The following is a 16,049-nucleotide window of genomic DNA, read 5'->3' as shown; positions in this document are numbered from 1 at the left end:
CCCACTGAATTTTAGGGGATCACAAGTATCTTGGGTTTGGAATAGAGCTTAATACTTATATGATCAAAACATCTACCTGAGCCAATGTTTCCCTCTGGAAAGCTGTGGCTTTCCCACTGCAGTCATAGTGCGGACATGGGGAACTCAGATGTCACCATGACAGGCATTGGAAGCTACCCCGGGGACATTTATAAAACCACCACCACCTTGATTCCTGGTCTTTTGTGTTCTCCAACTGGTGGCCAGCCTGGCCTGATCCGGCATGAATCATGGGCACAAACAATAAGTGAAGCTTGATATTGAAGGCTAACAGGGCCGGAGTCCGCAGGGAGGGCAGATGTGGACAGGAGGAGGGCAGAGAGCTTAGGAAATTGCTCTCAGCAATTGGTTTTTCTCTCCTGAGTTTCATGTTGCTGAATTCCTATTCTAAAAATGTGAATCCACATAATCTTTTCTCCAGGGTATTTAAGCTCTGAGGTCAATATTGTCCAGATGATAGATTTTCTATACATTCAAAATAGAAGAGGCAGAAAAGTTAAAAAAAAATTAGATTCTCTTTGACCTACAGTTTGTTTTCCTGTCTCTCGCTTACCCTTGATTTTGTAGGACTTTCCAGTTACTTAGATAACTGAAGGAAGAGAAGGTGGTTTCTCTACTTACCTCTTCATATTCCTGAGTGAAAGCAGCTGGTGTATTTTCTCTGTGGATTAGTTTTATCATTTTGGGAGGCCTGTCAGACATAATTGGATTTAATCCATGAGGAGAAATGACAGAAGCCATTTCAGTTTCTGAAGAGACATTTGAGCCATCTGAAGCCATTCGTTTTTTTTTTTTTAATCTGTATTATTTTGGAATTTTGACCATTCTTCTGGCTTTGTTTCCCATTCTTCTTATGTTTATTCTCTATTTTTTTACCTTCTAATTCTACTTATGGAAATAATAGTAGTCACGTTGCAGAATGTTAGATTGTAAACCATAATTATTTCTAAAATGTTTACCTTTTTAATTTCTGCATTCTTTATCACTTCTTCTCTGACACACAGAAATGCCACACATTATGCTCATAGATAAGCCAGCAAGTGGCTTGCTTAGGGCCATGAGAGCAACCCATAGTTAAGGGTGATGTTTCAATCATTATGTCTCACAGAGAGAAAAAGAGTTTTGGGAGTGGAAGGAAGAAGGAAGCTGGCTTTCTTCCTCTGAGGTCAAAATAGGTTGAGAGGAAGAATTTTCAAAATACATGTACGTGCAGAGTTTTCCGACACTAGATACTTGGTGTCTTCCACACCAACAGCCAGTTCTCTGATTCTCAGGACACCAACTTGGTGTCCAATCGTTCAATTTGATTCTGATACCCTCTACCTGGAGTTGGCATCAGATCTCTGAAGTTAAGGGCTTAGTCCCACAAGACTGCCCCCACTTCAGATGTCTCCTGCACATGGGATGCCCATGCTATGCATACTTCTGTCCAGCTGAGTTCAAATTCAGAGTTTCCCACTACCCCCTCTCAGGTTCAGTAATTTTCTAGAACAGCTCACGGAGCTCAAGAAAACATTTTACTTATGTTTTACTGATTTATTATACAGAATGCAGATCAGGGATAGCTGGATGGAAGAGATGCGTAGGGCAAGGAATGGGAGGAGGCATGGAGCTTCCATGCGCTCTGTGGTGAGCCACCTCCTTGCGTCTGGACGTGTTCACCAGCCTGGAAGCTCTCTGAATCTTATTGTTCAAGGGTTTTTAAAACCCAATCTCCAGCCCTGCTCCTCTCTAGAGATAGAGGTGGGGTGAGGTTGACAGTTCTCGCCCTCTGGTCATGTGGTTGGTCTTTCTGGTGACCAGCTGCACATTGCCATCCTGAGGCTATGGAGGGGACCACCCTAAGTCACCTCACCTCGTTAGAATAACCTCAGATGTGCTCAAAGGGGGCTCTTCATGAATAACAAAAGACACTCCTATCACTCAGGAAATTCCAAGGGTTTTAGGAGCCCTGTGGTAGGAACCTGGGACAATGGCCAGCTATATTTCTTATTATACCATAATGGATATTTTTCTAAAAACAAAGACAACTTTCCCGTTCTTTGCTCTTGCTCTCTCTTTCTCTCTTGCGATAAATATTTCCAGGCCTGCACATGCACACACATTTAAAAAGAGTTTCTAAAAGAGATTCTAATGGGCCCAGTTCTCAGCCCCATGGAAGGATTGGGATTCTCTACCGTGCTTTTTAGATCAAGGGCCCCTTCTTGCCTTGTATGTTGCCTTAATAACCCACACACTCCTCTCGAAGATTGAATGAGAAGGAATCACACAGAAATAGAGAGAGGAGTGAGAAGCACAGGCTCTTCTGGATGTGAAGATCTGAGAGTGTTAGCCTTTCTAGGTTGATGCTTATTTTCAGGTGCCGTATATGGAAAACATGTTGGTTGCTGTGTAGGAAGATTTTTCCGTGTCGTCCCTGCCCTCCAGGACCTTCCCAGGGATCTGCCTGGGAAGTGAGTGCTTTGAGAGGAGAGAAAACCTCTTTCTGGAACTGGATTGTTTACAGGCCCCTTTCTACATCCATCCTTAGGAAATCTTCATGGAAACCTGAGGGATTGTGAGCTCTGCCCTGGCTCACAGGGCACACAACACCGAAGTTCCCACTCTAGCTCCCAACACTGAATTGGTACTCAGTCTTTTCCATCTTTAGCTGCAGCTCAGTTATTTCAGCTCTCACATCCTCTAGAATTTAATAAAATGGAGGAATCCCTCTTTCTTCTAAAGCCGTCATCTATGGCATGCATACCAGGGCCATGTGATGTTTACCTGCCACTACACACGTTATCTCAGGTCATCTTTACAGCGCCGACGTGTGAGGTAGGGCATGTAGGAGGAAACTGCAGCTCAGAGAGAGTGATTTACCTGCTCGAGCTCACACAGCTCTTCTCTGCCAGAACCTTGGTGCAAACCCCGGTCTGTCTAATTCCAAAGCTTCCTGCAGCCCTTCTCTCTGCCCCTCCAGTTTGGCTTTGGAGTAAGGGAGGGCAGTGTGAGCAGATGGGCAGCGCCGTCAGGGATGAGGAGCAGCCCCCGTATGATGGTGCACAGTCTGCCAGTGCAGAGAGATTGGACTGGAAGAACCAACAATGGTAAAGCCGGAGGATCACTCTGCTAATGTCAAATAACGCAGGTCTGAGTCCTGAGCCAGTGACTGACTGAAAAAGACATTGCTTCTCTGTGCCCCGATCTCTTGTAAATAGGAGTGTAATCTTCCTGACATGTCTGGATCCTGGTGAGCACAGGTATACATATGCACGACACTGAGCAAGCCATGAGCTATGAGATTGTGGTAATGAAATCACTGGGGCTGGGTCTGGAAGGGCTTATGCCCATAATAAGAGAGAGAAAAGAAGGGAGCACTGGGCAAATGGTGCAGAGATGGAGCAGGCCTCAGCAAACACAGTTTAGCTGGCGTCCAGGCATTCCTGCAAACAACTTGAACAAGACTGGCCCTTCTTCGGTGCTGTCCTGTCTTGACCTTCCCTCCACTCTCCCTCCTCTCCTCTCCTCCTTCCCCCAACCACACACATCTAATTAGAAACAGCAGCCAGGTGGATCTCTACCTTGAATGCCCCAGATGATACTTCAGCACATTATACATGGACACACCCTCATTCTCAGAAGTCCATGGCTGTAAAATGATGTTACTCCCTTGCATATTACCTCGCCTGATTTCAGATAGTCCCAGAACTGGGACAGCCATTCCAGATTCTTGCCTGTTCTCTCCAGAGGATGGTGGGATCCCTGGGACGCCCTTTAACCCCTTGTTGCCGGTCTCAACGGCTTTGAAAATTACAGTTTCTTTCCCTCCTTGATGTTGTTCTTGTAACTTTGCATCAAACTCATTGGGTCTAAAATCAAACTGAAATTACTATGCACTTGATGCATTTCTTTCTCTCACTTGGTATAAATATGCATGTTTCACTGCAGAGATAATGAGGTATTTGATTATGGGGAGCTGCCCTGGTCCCAGCTGGGGGTGTTGCATCATATACTTTTCTAAATCTGAGAAAATCTGAGCTCCAAAGGACAGGTGGCCCCAGGGGGATTGGATGCAAGATGGGGGCCTGTCTCTGGGCCCATCCTGATTATGGAGCACTTGGAGGAGCTGCTGAGTCCAAACCTGCAGCCCTGAGACCCTGGTGGGGTGCTCCTGGTTGTATAACAGCTGCAGGCGGGTCCCACTGAGCAGCCTTTAGAGAAGCAGTGGACCCCAGGTAGGGCTGATGTGCGTGGTCCGAGGAGGGAGGACACCAGGCACTGGCTTTCCTCTGGCAAAGGTCACTAGAGAACCAGATTAGGGCCTGGCCCCAGGAGATGTACTGTGTTCGTGTGTTTATGAACATTTCCCGAGTCCTCACCTGCATCCTTGTGTCCTAATTCAGCGTCTTACCACCAAGGCTGAGTGTTTGCATTGTCAGTTTATGGCATCAGAAGCACTATTCCCACAGGAAAATAAGAATTCACGTCTAGAAAATTACCCTTAGAAGTTTCTGAGGGGTTGCCATGCAGCTGCACAATGTTGTTTCATGAAAATAAATATTCCATATTTCTCCAGCCTGGTTCTTATTCCAATTGAAATAAGTGAATTTATTTTTCCAAAGTGTCTTTATAATGGAAAACTTTGAAAGCAAAACAGTTATTCATTTGGCTAGAAATAACCCATCTGCTGTGGGAGAGGAAGGCTTGTGAGTATGCAGTGGACTGGAATTAACTTTAATGCTACTGTCTGAATGTGGTCATGGTAACAGCAGGATCTTAAATGTGATTTTTATGTTATTCATGGTCATTTTGAAAGGTATTATTTAATCCCCCATTTCCTTGTATTTTATAGATAGCAACTCAATTACATAAATAAATGTCTGGAACTCTCTTTGGTTTTTAACTTACCTAATAATCTCTTATGAGAAATATCAGTAGACAAGGAAGCAAAGTGCTGCTAATGTCATTTCCTATGTGTGTCAGTCTTGGACAGATCACTATTTACAGTGGAATATGTCAGAATATCCGGGCGTGAAGAATGTTCGTTTCCCAGATGGCCAGATTTGGAAGCCAGACATTCTTCTCTATAACAGGTAAGCACAGTGGACGAAAGGAAAAATGATTTTGTTATTGCATATGTTTCAGTCAAGCATATTTGAGTATTTTATAGAAATGCTGGGTACATTATTTATAATTTGAGACTATTGCACCCTACTCGGCTCTGTAAGCAGCCAGACATTTGAGAACCAGCTCTGTCCCCTCTCCAGTGTTCTCTGCCATGACATGCAGGTTCGAGTCCCCCAGCATGCTGCCTAAAATGGCCATGTCCATAGGATGTGCATCATAGGTGCGTAGATTATTTCCATGCATCTTGGTGCTGAGGCATTCTCGCATGTGGTGGTACCTTTGCCCCGAGAGGTTGCCAGCCCGTAATAGTGCTAATCAATGAGTCACCAATGAAATAGAATATATGTTCTTCGCAAGTGTCTTAGGCTCCCTGAGAAGTTAACCCAAGACAAGGATACACAGCTGGGGATTTTGAGAGATGTTACGCTTAATACTTTCTGCCGGCTTCCAGGCGCTCAAAATGATATGTTCTCTCAGTAGGTTCATGTAGGTTCATTAATGTGTGTGTGTAGTGGGCTTTCCTTAAGGAGGGGAACATGCCATCACTTTGTGTAAACCATGGTTTTGAAAGGAGCATTGATTCAGGATAGGGGAAACATCCCAAACATGTCCATTACATCTTTCACTCTGTTCCAGTTTGACATGGGAGTCCAGGCGTGAGCCACTGATAGTCTTTTAGATATAATACGTGTTCCGTGCTGTGATGAGGCTGGGTCACTGCAAAACAGCCATCTCCGCATCGTTTCTGGGATGGGCTGCTTTATTTCCCCGATGGATGGTGAGCAAGTTACACTGTCGCCAGCAAGCTGACCGGGCTGCTCTGAGGAGAGGACAAGCAGATAAAAGCATCCTTGCCAGGTGCTCATTCCAGGGGTTTCTTGGTTGCTTTATGCTGCTTTACTTTAAGCTTGCAGTTCAAGGATTTTTCCAAATACAATCTTGCTCAAAGTGAGCAGCAATTGTGGATGGCTTCTCACGATTTTCCCCCTTGGATTGAATGAAAGGCATTGCTGGTGTTGGCAGTCACTTGCAGAAGACAGCCTGGGCCCCAGCGACATGTTGGCCGCCCCTGCATTATGCACCTGCAAGCAGCTGCCTCAGCCTCTCTGGCCTTCTCTGTTCTTGAGCTGCTCAGTCAGAAAATCCCATAACAATAATGGAATCTTTTTTGATGAATGTGTTTGAAGACGTTTTTGTTGGCTCTGAATTTTTAGGACAGAATGGGGTGTCAACCATCCCTTTCTTACAGCCTGTGCAGAACTACATTTGCATGTCTGCAGGCTCATGTCTGGCTCTGAGACTGCAGTCCTCTGGCTACAGATCCCTTTCTGTCACACATTCCCATGACCCTGTGGCTGATGGCGGAGCCTGGGGAGGGGGCGATATATGCAGGCCACATTTGGGTGCAGTGCAATCCACCCTGCGAGGGCTTGCAATTATGCTAATGAATGAGTCGCCAATGAAATAGAATGTATTCCCTCCCCATGTGTCTTAGGTTCCCCCAGAAGTCAACCCAAGATAGAAATTTTAGTGCATGCAGTTTATTTGGGAGGAGAAGTGAGACAGGGAAGGGAGGGAAGCCAATATAGAATTCTTTAAAAAGCAGGCTACTACTGTGCACAATAGGGCCCATTCCCACTGGGTTTCTCTGGGGTGTTTATCTGCCAGCTCCCTTCTGTTATAGGTTGACAGGGGTCTCACCTCCTGGCACCACCTCTGCTTGCCAGCCCCATGCAGGGACTGAGTGTGCTCTGATAGTCAGAGCCTCGAGCCTTGAGCAGGGTTGCAGATGGTTGGAGTAGGCAGCTGTCAGGGCCTTGGGCACGGGAAAGATAGCTCTCGACATGGTCAGCTACAGTGCAGATGAGTTGGAGACTCAATTTCCAATTGTTTTCACCTTGGCCTGATTGATGATCCAATCGCAGCTCCCGGGGGCTGGGGGAAGGGCAGCAGTGATGTGAGTGGTAGGGAAAGTGTCCTAGGACTCAGGGGGTTTCTCAGCCAAAGCAGAGGAGGCAGGCAGGATACAAAGGTAACAGAGAAGAGGCAGGACTCACAACCTTGTGAGTGGCAGCTGTTCCACTGTGGGCTTTTTGTGTTATCATGGTATCACATGGGTCCACATGTGGAATGGGATCTTAGGGAACAAATCTCTTAGATTCAGTGTGGTCACTGTTAATGGCTCCTGAAGAAGGTTAAGTGTTTGGTGATCAAAGGCCCACGGTGCAATCATGGCTGGTTGGGGGCTGGGAGGCCCGGGAGACCATCACTGAAAGGACATCAGTAGCAGCTCTTGGATGTGGCAGGAATCTCCAGCTGAGGAAAGGTAATTTGGATCTCAGAGAAGGAGGTTTTGGGAGGTGCAGTTATAGCATCCGTGTTGTCAAATATTCTGACCTAATCTGGAGGGAGGCAGTTTCTAAATGAGGTGTGACGGGAAGAGTGTAGAGCAGTAGCCTGTTTTCAAGAAGTGAGTGCACCTGGCCAACCTGTGTTTGTGTCTCCGGAATCATCCTCTGAAATGTCCATCCAGACCTCCCCTTCTCAGCGCTGTAGCTGTTTTTCATTTGTTCATTCACTCAACCAATATTTAGTGAAGGCTTACACGTTGTCAGCACACACTATTCTAGGATCCGAGGACACAGCAGCGATCAAGCCAGACAAAAATCCCTGCCCTTCAGAGAAAGGGAGAGAGAGAAGTGAGGAGGGGAGAACATACCAGATTATAGGTGCTCCTGGAAAATACAGCAGGGAGAGTGAAGAGCAAGTGCGGGAGCCAGAGGTGGGGCCTGAGACCACCAGGCTGGCTAGAAGGAGGTGAAGGAAAAAGTCGTACAGCCTCAGGGAGGTAAATGTTCTTGGCAGAAAGAACAACAAGTACCAAAGGCCTATCAGGAAAGGTTATGAAAGACTTTGAAATGCCAAAAAAAAAAAAAAAGTTGAAAAAGAGAAAGATGACCAGTGTCCTATGGCATGCTAGGTGTGGTCACCTTCCAGGTTGTCCGATTCTGTAGTGGACTCAGCCTGTCATGGCCTTTGGACTAATTTTCAACTCTGTAAGTTCTAGAAAACTGATAGCAATGCAAATGACTCTAATCCATAGAGAAGCAAATCGATTTTGTCTGGTGGACTGATTCCTCTGTTAACAGATTGGATCAGCGTTCTGGGTGGCCTGTGTACATGTCTGTTCTTTGGATGCTCCTCAGAATTAGTTTCTGACACCTTGCTGGCTCCCTCATTAATTAATGACTTAAATCTTTGACACATGTTCATTTTGTATTTGTGTAAGTGTCATGATTTTATCTTTTAGAAAATGTATCTTTTTCTGATTTCCCTGAGGCAGGAACATGTCATCAAGTCTGTCCGAGGAACAGAAGGGGCTGGTGTGGCCGGAGTGTGTAGGGGGAGAGGGTCAGAGACACGAGGGGGTGCAGCCCACGTCTCAGGTCTTGGCTTTTACTGTGAGTGAGATGGGAGAGGCTCTGATCCTTTTTGTAGAATTTTGTTTCCTTTCTTTTTTGTCTGAGTAATTGTCAAAATACTTATTCGTATTCTCTTTCTGACTTGTTATCAACTGATTCCCATCCTGTGGTTTTTTGTTCAGAAGTTATTGTCTGTTCTCTGCTTGCATGCCCAGCTTACAGCAGTGTGTTTTGCTTTTTTTATTTCGTCTGCATCTCAGTAAAATTGAGAGAGGCAGGACACAAGAATGTGTGTCATCATTCAGCCACTGTGAGCCGACACTCATCTGCCTCAGGCTGACTTGGAGCCCAGCCTGTCTGCACCAGCCTGGACTGTCACTAGCGGACGTTTAGCAGCCCTGCTTGGTTCCCCTCTTTCTGCAAAGGGCTCCGATGGCTCCAAAGTCAGTATTAGCATCCACATTTCTCAGAGCAGGCAAATGATGCTCAGAGAGGTTCAGCCACTTGCCTGAGATAACCCAGCAGGACATGCCTGACTCCAGAGTCTGACGTACCTCAGGCTGGCCTGCTTCTGGTCATGCTTTTAGAACTCTTGTGTTTTATTTTTCTGCAGGTTAGACAAAGCGAAATAATTCCTCTCTCCCTCCCTCTGAGTTTACTTCTCTGTGCCTTAGCCTTTTGTCTTTCATTCTGGAAGAGGGGAGCCTGTCTCTTCCCAACATCAGCTGCTGTGGGATTTTCATACTATGGCTTCCTGATAATCTTTCCTCAGCATCTGACATCCAACATTTCTTTGACCAAATCCCTTGCCAGTCAGCATGCAATGACAAAATGCAAACCGCTGTGCAAGGATCTGAGCAGAATTTCAATCAGGGCCAGGGGCTCATGTGAGTGGAGTTTTCTAGGGATGGCTTTGCATCCAGATGGCCTGGGCAAACTGTCTTCCTGCCTGTGGTGCAGGGCCAGTCCACTGAGCAACGTCACCCCCCTGCACTCTGAGGCCTGCAAGACAGATCGAGCCCAAGAGCACGGCTTTTGGAGATGAGCTTATTGATCTTTGTGACATTAGACACAGAGCCAACATGATTGTAGGGGTCTGTGTAATAAATACGTGAGACAGGAATTCAATGGAAAGTTCGGTGATCATCAAGAGCTGCCTGAGGGAAGGGAGGGCAGGCAGCGCAGTGGTGGGGGCCAAGGTCAGGTCACCCTCATCCTGTCCCTCCCCAGCCTTCTGTGAGAATCCCTGTGAATTTCCACTGCTCGCCCAGGGCTGTGCTCGCTGGCCGCCTGCATGGAGGAGCACATAGGGAGTTGTGATTCACAGGGGAGTGATGCCTGAGAGGGGAACTGGTCCGCTCCTGACCCCCTAGGACCTCAGCTCTGCGGGGTGCCAGGCTCATGTGCCCCACGCATGTATCAAAACCTGGAGAAACCGAGGCTTGTAGGGCATGCCACGGGGCTAGTGTAGCTGATGCTGTCAGTTCAGCTCAGGGGAATTTTCTGAGGACCCCCTATGTGAGAAGATACCATGCTTCTGAGAGGAAGGCATGCATTCACTGCCTTCACGGCATTTGCAATCAATAGCAAATCCCTTTACCCTGGGTGGTCTCATCTGATTTGATTTCATGACTGAGAATTACTATCCTCGTTCACAATTAAGGAAACTGTTTCTGAGATTAGATGGCTTGTTCACACAGGGCCAAGGCCTTGCCTCCAAACCCTTTCACTTTTACAACACTTGACAACCTCTTCGTGGGTATAAGACAAGGTCTCAGAGATCATCCTACAGAGCAGAAGATGACATGTGTCAGGGTTGTGCCATCTTAGAAAGATCTGGAAGAGAGAGATCCTCATCCAGCAGGAGGAGGGGAGAAGCTGTTGGTCGGAGAGTGGCCATACCAAACAGGTCAGCATAGGACAGTCCTGGATTATGTCTGCTGTCGTGGCACGGCTGTTAGTAGTGCCTCTTTCACTTCAAAGAGTGACCCATTTTAGACAATAATTTATGTGGTCACCTCACTTTAGAACAAGTGGCTACAGGGAGAGAACAGTTAGATTAAGGCCCGGGGGCAGCAAGATAGGGCACCTTCATGGGAGAAGACTAAGTTAGGCCGTGGCATGGGGCTCTTAGGGGAGTGATAATCTTGGAAGGGACCAAAGGTTTCAGGACCCTAAAAGCATTCGCTTTTAATTCAAGGGAGGGAATAAAGACTAGGAAAATAATGTCAGGATGAATTACAATCTAAGGAATTCAGATCAGTCCAACCGGACTTTTCTGGAACTCTTTACTTGACTCCCGGCAAAGTCCCGTCCCCTGGGCCACTGTGTGCCATTGAGGACTTGGTGTTTCTAAGTAGCATGTCGTGTGGCAAATCCAGGTTTAACATTCCTGTTCTCCCCCCTGGCCAGTGAGCTCCATCAGAGGGACCATGTTCTATTCTCCAAAAGTTAGTGTGGCAAATAGCACAAGGAAAAGCATCAAGTTACGGTGAACAAATGCGCTATTGGGAGCCATTACCCAGGTCCAGTAGGGAATTGATGGAGGCCAGAGCTTAGATAATAGCACTTGGAACTCATGCTGGCTGGATTGACAATCAGTCTTTCCAGCCCCAATAAATAAAAAATAAGTGAATTCTAGGGTTTCTGGAAAGAGTGTGGGGTGTGGGTAATAAAATGTACATTGTTTTAGCCTGAGAAACCAATTAACCTAGAAATTATCATTCTCCGTTCTCCTTCACTTCCCCTATCAATCTGTCATGAAAGATTATCCAGTTTAAATTACTCCAGTTATCTTTTAGCATGATTTATGGTCTTTTACTTAAAATCAATTGTACATGCTTAGTAAATCAGATATTTTTATTATTATTTTTTATTTATCCTCTATGGCTTTGGAGTTCCATACCAGATTACAAATGCATCCTATTATAATTTCTTCTAATACTTTTCAGTAAACCAAATAGTTTACTTTTTATTTTGTGTTTGTTTCTTGAAATTTTGTGTATGGTGTGAGGTAAAGGTCTAACTTTACTTTTCTTTAAAGGATAGGAAATGGTTCTAACATGATTTGCTGAACATTCCGTCTTTTCCCCACCGAATTGAAATGGGATGGTTGTATTCATCTATTCATGTACAAACAGCAGACTGAGTGCTAAGCAAGGTAAACGAAAAGAGACATATATCTTGAATATCATGCTGAAATTTTAAAACATCCAAAATAAAGGGAAAACCTTTAGAAGCCCTCCAAGTGAAAAATCAGTAGGAAGAAATTTGCCTCAGTTAATAGAGCATTACTTTCAAATATCAGAGGGAAATTATTATTATGATTTTTTTATTATCAGTGCCTTTATTAAGTGAAAAATTTTGACTTTATATTTCTTTTTTGTTTTAATTTTTTCTTTATTGCAGTAACATTGGTTTATAACATTGTAAAAATTTCAGATGTACATCATTATACTTCTATTTCTGCATAGATTACATGATGTTCACCAACAAAATACTAATTACAACCCATCACCACACACATGTACCGAATTATCCCTTTCACCCTCCTCCCTCCCCCCTTCCCCTCTGGTAACCACCAATCCAATCTCTGTCCCTATGTGTTTGTTTATTGTTGTTATTATCTACTACTTAATGAAGGAAATCACACGGTATTCGACCTTGTCCCTCTGACTTATTTCACTTTGCATTATACCCTCAATGTCCAAGAGGGAAATTATTTTTAAAATAAAATCTGCTGAACTGAACTATTCAGGCAGACACTTAGGCAGTTTCAAATTGGTAAAGACTCAAGTGATTTACATTATGTCTGAAAGAATTACTCAGGGATATACTTCAGCAAAATGAGATGAAACCAAAAAAGGTAGACATGGAATACAGTCAGGAGTTGTTGGCAAAGAAACCACTGAAAGTCATAGTGGTAATATTTTTAAATATAAATAATAACTGAGAGGTTTGGGTTGGGAGGAACTTGAGAAACAGAAGGAGTGACAGTGGGAGTTTTCTGTAGGGCTTCTCTGGTTCATGAATAATATAGAGACACTCTAGTTAAATGTACACAATGTACAAAATGAAAAAAGCACAAGTAAATCTATGTATTAAGTATTTGAGTAAATATCAGAGTAATTGAAATGGTAATATAACTTCCAAACCAATAGACGTAAAATAAGGAATGAGAAAAATTCAGTCAGCACACCCAATGAATGAGTAGAAAAGTAGGAAACAATATAAGAAAGTATGGTAAAAAGACAACTAATAGCATAGCAGAAATAAGTTAAAACAATCACTAATCACAAAAATGCAAATGGGTTTAAATCTCCTGACAATTCCAAAAACAAAATAGACTCTTTGATTATTTTAAACAAACAAAAATAACCAACTCTTCGATATATACAGAAGATAGATTTTAATCAAAATGATCCAACAGAATGACAATGAAGGGATTGAAAAAGTTATGTCTAGAAAATGCCATAAAAAGAAATCAGGAGCCAGCTCCGTGGCACAGTGGTTAAGTGCGTGTGCTCTGCTTTGGCGGCCCGGGGTTCGCAGTTTCGGATCCCTGGTGTGCACCATGCACAGCTTGTCAAGGCATACTGTGGCGGCGTCCCATATAAAATAGAAGAAGATGGGCGCAGATGTTAGCCCAGGGCCAATCTTCCTCAGCAAAGAAGAGGAGGGTTGTCATCGGCTGTTAGCTCAGGGCTGATCTTCCTCAAAAAAAAAAAAAAACAGAACTCAGATTTAGTAGTGTTCTTGTTCAACAAATAAAAAATAAAGACGAAAGGCATGAAGAGAGACAAAATGAAAATTTTTTATATTGATTAGAGGCAAATTTCCTGGGAAAACAAATTATGTGGCAAACAATGTAGCTTCAAAATATACGCAGCCAATACTGATGAAATAGATAAGAGAAATAGACAAAACTAGAATTGTAGGATGATAAGTATGATTAATAGGATGAAATAAAGCAGTTAAGACTGAACCAAGAGATATATAGAGAGATTTGTATCCAACAAATAAAAAATATTATTTTAAACACACTTGAAATATTCACAAAAATTATTTTTGAACCACAAATAATATCTAGTGTTTTATAAAAGTACATATGATATAGCTTATATTCTCCCACCACAATGCTATAAAAGTAGAAATTAACAACAAAGGGATAGGAATACAGTAATATGTGTCTATGTATATATATATATATAATCTCAGCTTATTTTTTTAAAAAACACTCTCAAATTAATCTTGGCTTATAGGAACTTTTAAGAAGTGTCTTTTAAGGAATGAATGACAATGAGAGTGAACATCTGAAGACCAGGGAGATATGTCAAAGTAGTGTGTAAAAGTGAGAAAACAAGGAAGTTTGAAATTTGGTTAATTAAGCTTATACCTCAAAAAATTAGAAAATGCATATCAAAACAAACCCAAAGTAGAAGGAAAAAATTAGTAGAGACATAAATAGAAATGATTTTAAAAAGACAAAACAAGCACATACACATTTAAAATCAAGAAAATCAAAACCTAAAATCTAGTTCTTCAAAAACCTCAAAAAACAAATGAATAAATGAAAGACCATATATAAAAATTGAACATATCATTGAAAAGGGTGATTTTCTAGGGAAATACAAATTACTAAAAGTACCTAAAAAGTGGAAAATCTGAATAGATTTAAAAATACGTACAAAATGGAAGAGGTAGGCAGAGATTTACATTTTAAAAGGTACATTTGTACATTTGAATTTTACATCTTCAAGGAATAGATAAATCTGTCATAGAAATTATTCTTAAGCATGGATAAAAATGGGAAATTTATAAAGCTAACATGGCATATTGAACTAACATAGCAAAGACATCTCAATAGAAGAGAACTGTCACCAAATCTCACACATGAATATGAATGCATTTATCCTAAATGACATATGAAATCCAGCAGTGCATTAAGTGAAAAATACTAAATAAGTTTTATTCCAGGTAGGCAAGGGTGGATTAACTTGGTAGGTTTACTAATGGAATTCACTACATAGCCATGTTAAACAAAGAAACAAAGATGTAATCTCAATAGAGACTGAAAAATTATTAAATTCAGCTCTAATTCTTGATTGAAACACATGATAAACTAAGACTAGAAGGAAACTTTCATAATTGGATAAATATTATCCACAAGAAGACTGTGTAGCAAACATAAAGCTAATCATTGGAAAGTTAGATCCACGTCCAAGGCAGAGACAAGGCGAAGACGCCAATATCCCTGCTGTCAGTGATCTTCTGGGGGCCAGAGCACTAGAGAACAAATGAAAAATAAGAGACCTAAATATTACGGAGGAAAATACAACACTGTGATTACTTCTAGTTCATTATTTACCTAAAAATAGAATCAGCTGACAGACTTCGAGCTTGTAAGAGAGTTGTGCGAGTAAGACAAGATAATAACTGAGCTACACCTCAGTGAATAACAGTGAAGCAAAATGGAAAAAAGGACCTCATTTACAATAGTGAGGATAACTGTGAAATACCTAGGAATCAACCTGATACAAATGCACCAGACCACTGTGAGGACAGCTATAAAAAAGTTGCAAAAGCAGCTCGAAGACAGTGAAGCCAGCCAGAAGTAGCACGTGTGTTCTTCCTAGCCCTCTTCCCTCTGCAGCCGCCCAGATGTCAGAAGCAGGGCACAGCAGCAGCATTGCTGTGGAAGGTTTTGGGGTCACGCTCTAGAACCACTCTGTCCAGGTGCAAGCCATGCCTGCAGTCCTTCTGCAGTAGGTCAGGGGGTTCAAGAGGAGACAATCGATGCACTTGGAAAACTCTCAGGCTGCTCAGCCGTTTCTTTGGTGGTCCTCTGAGTCCTTGCAGCCCAAGTGGGTGCTCTATGTCCTGCTGCCCATTTTGACTCTTCTGTTTGGGGGTTTTCTTACTGCTGCTTTGCCTAAGAAGCTCCCAAGAACTTGTTAACAATGGCGACTTCAGCTCTACTTCCCCCAGGGTCTGATGCAGCAGGTGTGAACTACAGCTCAGGAATCTGCCACAGGTGGTCCCTGGACCAAATTTGGAGAGACTCTGCCATGCTAGGCATGGATGCCAGCTTGTACTCCTTTAATTAGGTGGAAGCTGGGAGGAATTTGGTGGCTGGAAGTCGTAAATTTCAGCCTGCACACTTACGTCAGTTAACGCTCTTGTTTCCCTCTTGCTGTCCCAAGAAAGATCAACTGAATGCTGAATGATGCTCATACCATTGGTGGCTGATGGTGAAAGAGAATGGGAACTTACTTCTACACATCTGAGTGCTTCTCCCTGGTATTTACCTAGTTAGTGCTTCTCATTTTCCCCAGAGATACATTGATTCTAGAGAATTTTAGTGAATCATTATAGATTCCTTATGCATTTTGTAATCAACAGGCAAGATCTGTTATGACTATAACAGTTCCTTTGATGTTCTTAGTAAGCATAATGTAGTATGGGTTCCATTTTAGAGAC

At 43.2% G+C, this 16,049-nt stretch overlaps 1 protein-coding gene across 1 annotated transcript in view; it reads left to right on the top strand.

The window, feature by feature from the left end:
- Positions 1-16,049, top strand: part of LOC131406370 (neuronal acetylcholine receptor subunit alpha-7-like) — a 108,828-nt gene that overhangs the window by 57,932 nt on the left and 34,847 nt on the right. Inside the window, 1 exon segment of the mRNA XM_058542266.1 lies at positions 5,005-5,114. Within this exon segment, the coding sequence (XP_058398249.1) occupies positions 5,005-5,114 (110 nt within the window).

Source organism: Diceros bicornis, chromosome 5 (assembly GCF_020826845.1).
Source record: "Diceros bicornis minor isolate mBicDic1 chromosome 5, mDicBic1.mat.cur, whole genome shotgun sequence".
Taxonomy (NCBI): Eukaryota; Metazoa; Chordata; class Mammalia; order Perissodactyla; family Rhinocerotidae; genus Diceros; species Diceros bicornis.
The sequence above is the reverse complement of the archived record's forward strand: the minus strand, read 5'-3'. Positions and strand labels throughout refer to the sequence as shown.